Here is a 7,500-nt window from a genome sequence, read left to right as displayed (position 1 = left end):
TTACTAATGTAACAAATCTGCTGTAATGTATGTTCTTGTTAATATATGGATACAGTAATTTTTTTTAAAGTAATTCCCTTGTTCTGTAATTTCTAAAAGCCTAATCTAAAAATTTTTACTTATGTTAAGTGAAAGAATTGTTTGTTATTTTCAAGCATATCTTACGTCCCATTTCTGTGTCTATACAGGTCTGAATAATATTTCAGAATGTTAGCGCATGAAACGATATCAAGAACCCCACATTTCGCATTACGGTAGAGGTCCTCAAACTTCTCCTATGTACATTGAACAAGGTAAAGCTCGCATAAACTCTCAAAGAAGATGACAAGCTCTCCCTTGCCAGAATATAGACAGCGGAGGTTTATTCAACTCTGCTGAAGTGCGAAATATAGAGAGCACAAAACTACAAGAGACAGAGAGAAAGAATGAGACAAAGAGAGGTACAGTTTAGGAACAAAGATATATCATCATATCACATCCTGCTAAATCAATAATTACCATCAAGTAAACGAGTCATCAACAACACATAACGACCCAATAACTACTTACACTAATAAAAGCCAAAATCCAAGTTAAAATACAGTCGTCCCACTTACATATTTCTTCAACACTAGACTGAATAAAACAAACTCTATTATTCTAAGAGTTAAAACTGATAATACTAACAAACAATAGACTATTGTTACCGGATAACTCTGAAGATAATGCATTAATACACTGTAAAAAGAACCAATCACATAAAAAAGTACACATAAAACAAAGAAATTTCCCAATATTCGTGACAATAAATATCCGAATGTTAATCAGTCATATATACCTGTACCTGTATCGATTAAAACATATCACTATCACTGACTAACTCAAACAAAACCAAATTACTTACATTCAAAAACAGAGCTTAACATGAGCTGTCTCCTTCAGTATACTCAAGTATCCTCTCTCTCTTTCCATGGCGTTATATTTCCCTTCCTTCCATAACGTTCAATGTCCTGCAGATCCTTCAAAGTTCACTCCAACGAGAGGAAATTAAAATGTCAATCAGTGTAGGTGGAGTATTGATACGGGAGATAAAGATATTTTTCCCTTCTGTCAGCTGATTATCGCGTGACAGAGAGAGCACCTCCCTCCGCCTCCTCTGCGCATGCCCAGAGGTTATCCCGGATTTGGGTATGTTGTGCTTTGTGGGGGTTGAGGTTATAGGTTGTGCCTGTGTAGGCTGTTGTTGTTTTTATTCTGTGTTTTGGGAGTGTTTGTTGTTGTTTCTGTTTATGTTGTTGTTTGTTTATGTTGTTGTTATTGTTATTGTTGTTGTTTGTTGTTGTCGTTGTTATTGAGTATGTTATATTTTGTGTGGGTTGAAGATAAGTTGTTCTTGTGTAGGTGTACTCTTTTTGTTTCTGTTTTTAGTCCGTGCTTTATACGTTTTGTTATTGTTGTTGTTGAGTATATCCCTGATTTGGGTAATTTGTATCTTGTGTGGATTGATGTTATAGGTTGTTCCTGTGTAGATGTACTCTTTTTGTTGTTTTTATTCCATGTATTATAAGTTTTGTTGTTGTTATTGCCGTTTACTTCATTGCTTGCGTATCTTTTTTTAATTTATTTAGGGCGTCACCTCCTTTTTCTCCAAACCCCGGACGTCCCGGATTGTACCCCGGACGCGAAGAGTTCGTGTTAGGGTTTTATGCGTCGGGCTCATGACGTCATTGTTCGTGGTAGCGGAGCCATATCATCTGGCCGAAAATTTGCTCAGCCCCCTGTTCGATAGATGCCAGTTAGGTTGCTTATTTTTAATAACCTATGCAAAATGCTCTGCTGGATATGCGAATCACAATTACCATTTCTTCACTAAAATTATTTAAATATCTATATGTATAAATATTCTTAAAGAAAATACCATTTACAAGTATTTAAAAAAATACAACTTTACTGCCACCGGCACCATATCCAGATGTAAACACTATGTAAACATACAGAGAAGGGAGAGAGAGAGAGAGAGAGAGAGAGAGAGAGAGAGAGAGAGAGAGAGAGAGAGAGAGAGAGAGAGAGAGAGAGAGAGAGAGAGAGAGAGGGAGGGAGAGAGAGGGAGAGAGAGAGAGAGAGAGAGAGAGAGAGAGAGAGAGAGAGAGAGAGAGAGAGAGAGAGAGAGAGTGAGAGAGAGAGAGAGAGAGAAAGATTCACAGAGAGAAAGACACAGAGAGAGAGAGAGAGAGACAGAGAGAGAGAGAAAGAGAGAGAGAGAGAGAGAGAGAGAGAAGGATGGAGAAAGAGAGAGAGAGAGAATGATGGAAAATGAGAAAGAGAGAGAGAGAATGATGGAGAATGAGAGAGAGAGATGGAGAATGAGAGAGAGAGAGAGAATGATGGAGAATGAGAGAGAGTGAGAGAATGGTGGGGGATGAGAGAGAATGGTGGAGAAAGAGAGAGAAAGAGAGAATGTTGGAGAAAGAGTGAGAAAGAGAGAATAATGGAGAATGAGAGAAAGAGAGAATGCTGGAGAAAGAGAGAGAGAATGATGGAGAAAGAGAGAGAGAGAGAATGATGGAGAGAGAGATAGAGAGAGAGAGAATGATGGGAAAGAGAGAGAGAGAGAATGATGGAGAAAGAGAGAGAATGATGGAGAAAGAGAGAATGATGGAGAAAGAGAGAGAGCGAGAGAAAGAAATAATTCCATTATTTGCAATTGTTCTTTGTTCATGTGCATGGCAGTGTACAGTAATACAAACTAAATGAAGATAATATCAAGTTCATTCGTAGTGGAATTATAAATTAAGATAGAATAAATTTGCCGCATAATTAGAAATAAAGGTACATGGTTTGGCTTTTCATTTAATTATTAGATGTCATTGACAATTCAAAAGAAACTCTTTCAATTTCCCTTTGAAAGTAATTAGATTGGAGATGTGTCTAATATTTTGTGGTAGGTTCATCCAGGTCCTGATTCCTCGGACCTGTTTCCGTGTAATATGTCTGGTTCGAATGCCTGTTTTGTTACCAATTATTTGTAGGTGCATAAATCGATGAGGATATTCACCCTATATGAATTTATGAATGGATATGCCTATATTCACCCTATATGAATTTATGAATGGATATGCCTATATTCACCCTATATGAATTTATGAATGGATATGCCTATATTCACCCTATATGAATTTATGAATGGATATGCCTATATTCACCCTATATGAATTTATGAATGGATATGCCTATATTCACCCTATATGAATTTATGAATGGATATGCCTATATTCACCCTATATGAATTTATGAATGGATATGCCTATATTCACCCTATATGAATTTATGAATGGATATGCCTATATTCACCCTATATGAATTTATGAATGGATATGCCTATATTCACCCTATATGAATTTATGAATGGATATGCCTATATTCACCCTATATGAATTTATGAATGGATATGCCTATATTCACCCTATATGAATTTATGAATGGATATGCCTACATTCACCCTACATGAATTTATGAATGGATATGCCTATATTCACCCTATATGAATTTATGAATGGATATGCCCATGTCCTATTGACATTTTGATTGAACCTTTAAACCAGTTTCGTGTTGGGGTTATATAGTTATATTCATTTCCGAGAGAGAGAGAGGGAGAGGGAGACAGAGGGTGGTTGTGCAGTCATGTTTATGGAACTGAACTTGGAGAGAGAGAGAGCGAGAGCGAGAGCGAGAGCGAGAGCGAGAGAGAGAGGGGGGGGGGAGGGGGAGAGAGTGGGGGAGCAGAGAGTGAGAGAGAGAAAGAGAAAGTTAGTAAGAGCGAGAAAGAGAGAGGAGAGATAGAGAGAGAGTGGGGGAGTGAGAGAGAGATAGAGAGTAGGGGGAGGAGAGAGAGAGAGAGTAGGCGAGGAGAGAGAGAGAGAGAGTAGGGGAGGACAGAGAGAGAGAGAGTAGGGGAGGAGAGAGAGAGAGAGAGAGAGAGAGAGAGAGAGAGAGAGAAAGAGAGAGAGAGAGAGAAAGAGGGAGGAGAGAGAGAGAGAGTGGGTGAGCAGAGGAAGAGAGAGAGTGAGAGAGAGAGAGAGAGAGAGAGAGAGAGAGAGAGAGAAAGAGGGAGGAGAGAGAGAGAGTGGGGGGAGCAGAGAGAGAGAGAGAGAGAGAGAGAGAGAGAGAGAGAGAGAGAGAGAGAGAGAGAGAGAGAGAGAGAGAGAGAGAGAGAGAGAGAGAGAGAGGGAGGAGAGAGAGAGAGTGGGGAGCAGAGAGAGACAGAGAGAGAGAGAGAGAGAGAGAGAGAGAGAGAGAGAGAGAGAGAGAGAGAGAGAGAGAGAGGGAGAGAGAGAGGGGGAGGAGAGAGAGTGGGGGAGCAGAGAGTGAGAGAGAGAGAGAGAAAGTTAGTAAGAGCGAGAAAGAGGGAGGAGAGAGAGAGAGAGATGGGGGAGGAGAGAGAGAGAGTAGGGGAGGAGGAGAGAGAGAGAGAGAGAGAGAGAGAGAGAGAGAGACAGAGAGAGAGAGAGAGAGAGAGAGAGAGAGAGAGAGAACGAGGGAGGAGAGAGAGAGAGAGAGAGAGAGAGAGAGAGAGAGAGAGAGAGAGAGAGAGAGAGAGAGAGAGGGTGAGAAGAGAGAGAGAGAGAGAGTGGGTGAGCAGAGAGAGAGAGAGAGTGGGTGAGCAGAGAGAGAGAGAGAGTGGGTGAGCAGAGAGAGAGAGAGAGAGAAAGAGCAAGGAGAGAGAGAGAGAGAGAAAGAGGGAGGAGATAGAGAGAGAGAGAGAGTGGGGGAGCAGAGAGAGAGAGAGAGAGAGAGAGAGAGAGAGAGAGAGAGAGAGAGAGAGAGAGAGAGAGAGAGTAAGAGCGAGAAAGAGGGAGGACACAGAGAGAGAGGGGGGGGGAGAGAAGCCGTTAGATTTTATACACGTTCTGGATGTGATTTCCACGGCGCCGTTTCTGGACTGAAGTGTAGGACAGTTTCGCCGCACCTTTTGCGCCTGGCAGTGGCAATCTGTGACGTCACTCCCAAACCTGGGACGTCCGGGGTTTGGAAAAAGAAAAGATGACGCAAGGTTCCGATTAGGGATTATATTTTTCTTTAATGTGAAAGTACGGAAGGTTAGTTTATTCAACAAAATTACGGCTGTACAGAAATATGTCCTTTGTTTAATTCGATGAAATTACTAGACAAATGCAGTGGAAAAAATACGAAGAATATATTTTTTTTACAAATATCTACAATATTGAGTGAGGATGAGTATAATTTTGCCTTATATACATTTTACCTTATATACAGTATCATGTTTCTTTATATCATGAAATATATTTAAAGAGACATTTTTGACACCTGTCATATATTTGTACAATTACTCTCCTCAATTTATTGCAAAAGAGAAACGAAGATTATCACGTGACAGGAATCGAACGGAGTGTCACTTTTATAAAAGAATTAAAAATACCGTCATGCTATCAGATTAAGGGAACAGCAAGGAATTGGAGGAAAATAGTGGTAAATTGAAAAAAATGTGTTTTAAATTTAACGTATAAGCCATAGTTATCCTTATAAAAAAGAAAGTTCTTTCGTTTTCGGTAACTATTTTCAAAGAAAACTATCCTTTTTGGGGGTAAGCTATTAAATATTTTCGACCGGTTTGTTACAACTGCGAAAGGCTTGACGCAATAAATAACCATATAAATACACATACATTAATACATATTTTCACTCTAAATATGCGTATCTATCAGACAAGTATATAGATAATTGCATTTCTCTCTGTCTGTCTGTCTGTCTCTCTCTCTCTCTCTCTCTCTCTCTCTCTCTTTCTCTCTCTCTCTCTCTCTCTCTCTCTCTCTCTCTCTCTCTCTCTCTCTCTATCTCTCTCTCTCTCTCTCTCTCTCTCTCTCTCTCTCTCTCTCTCTCTCTCTCTCTCTCAATCTACCTCTCTTCCAAATAAAACAAACACGATGCCACTGAGTGTCGCTTGAATGGAAGTTGTCATGAAAATGCCATAATCTCTCACCTGAAATGTTGTGTTATTAGACAAGTGTGATCATCATAACTGACTCTTATCTCTGGCAATATATAAATAGAGGACCTACTTACTAGAAATCAAATGTATTCCTGGTTCTGGCACTTGCTGGTAATTGTGGCTAATTACCTCATTATAAGTCCCCTTTGTGCAATTAAGAATGGGGTGTTCTGTCTTCTGCTTAGGCCTCATAAGTATATATATATATATATATATATATATATATATATATATATATATATATATATATTTGTGTGTGTGTGTGTGTGTGTGTATAAATATAAATAAATATATATATATATATATATATATATATATATATATATATATATATATATATATATATATATTATATATACATATAAATATATATATATATATATATATATATATATATATATATATATATATATATATATATATATATATATACATATATATATGTTTATTTATATATACACATATATATATACACGTATGTATATATACTTTGCATTAACGTACAGGCACTTACATGTACATGCTTTTTCGTCCTCTGAGAGATGAAGCTTCACAGACGCGCAGCCTTTGTTGCAGGAGAAGCAGATTAAATGTCTAACTGCACTCGAGGGCAACACGTGTATGTGAAGGAAGACTGACGTGCCAGAAGGCCTAAACTTTTTTTCTTATATGGACTATTCAATTACTATTCCTGGACTTCAGTTGGAGAAACATCCTTCATGGGTCTATTATTTTTTTTATTTTGTCTATATTCAAAATAGCGATGGGCAGGGTAATCGATAGAATAAGTGGAAGGTATAGTGGGTAATAAATTAACTAATATTTAAGTAAATAACCTAAAACACTGACCTTTGGAGACGTAAGTTGGTCATATTATGATACCAACAACTGAACCGCAGATTTCGACTCCATAATCCGAAGCTAATTTCTGATACAAGATTCGAGACTTGTAGTTTACACATTGGCAACGCTAAGTGGTGATGAATTAATTGTGGTGGTGTTCTACAGTTGGTTCTCGCTGAGGTTCTTGGCTGTATACACATGATCTACTTTCATTCATTGACTTACACAATAAAAGAGATGGAGTTTGGTACTATTGGTATATTAAAAAGCATATACGTATGTTTTCTAGAATCTTGAGGGAATGGTTTGTGTCTCTTTGTACGGAATACATTGCAATCCACTTTCTGCTTCTCTGGTCCAATATTATGAATACAATCTATCTTCTGCATATGTATAGATTGTGCATATACGGAACACTAGGTAAGGAAATATGTAAAATCTGCCAAACTCGCGCTGAAATATTTTATTTTAATTAAGGCGTCATACAAAGTATAAAAATAATTAGTATAATAATAAAGACTGCTGGCATAAATGACAGTAGTAGCTCTTTCCAAATATTAATTCCATCCACCGAACTGAATCAGCCTGTCTTTTATTTTTACGTCTATTATCATACAATGATAATGTCTATATACGCAGAGCACATCGAGCCCATAGTGTCAACATTTACA

The 7,500-nt window shown here is 38.0% G+C and overlaps 2 protein-coding genes across 5 annotated transcripts in view; both read right to left on the bottom strand.

Annotated features, from left to right (window-relative positions):
• The window catches only part of LOC113811195 (heparan-alpha-glucosaminide N-acetyltransferase), a 13,453-nt gene extending 12,316 nt beyond the window's left edge, over positions 1–1,137 (bottom strand). Inside the window, exon 1 of one of the 4 annotated variants that reach the window (XM_027362875.2) lies at positions 884–1,137. In XM_027362875.2, the coding sequence (XP_027218676.2) occupies positions 884–905 (22 nt within the window). In that variant the 5' untranslated portion in view covers positions 906–1,137. Of the gene's footprint in view, positions 1–549; positions 634–883 lie in introns of those variants that run through there. The other 3 variants (XM_027362877.2, XM_027362876.2, XM_027362878.2) reach the window with 3 other exon arrangements.
• Positions 1,138–7,288: 6,151 nt separating this feature from the next.
• The window catches only part of LOC138862076 (uncharacterized), a 1,017-nt gene continuing 805 nt past the window's right edge, over positions 7,289–7,500 (bottom strand). Inside the window, exon 2 of the mRNA XM_070123227.1 lies at positions 7,289–7,500. This exon is cut by the window's right edge and continues 419 nt beyond it. The gene's annotated coding sequence lies outside the window, so the exon portion shown is untranslated.

This window comes from Penaeus vannamei, chromosome 7 (genome assembly GCF_042767895.1).
Source record: "Penaeus vannamei isolate JL-2024 chromosome 7, ASM4276789v1, whole genome shotgun sequence".
Lineage (NCBI taxonomy): Eukaryota > Metazoa > Arthropoda > Malacostraca > Decapoda > Penaeidae > Penaeus > Penaeus vannamei.
Note: the sequence above shows the minus strand (reverse complement) of the source record. Positions and strands in the feature narration are given on the sequence as shown.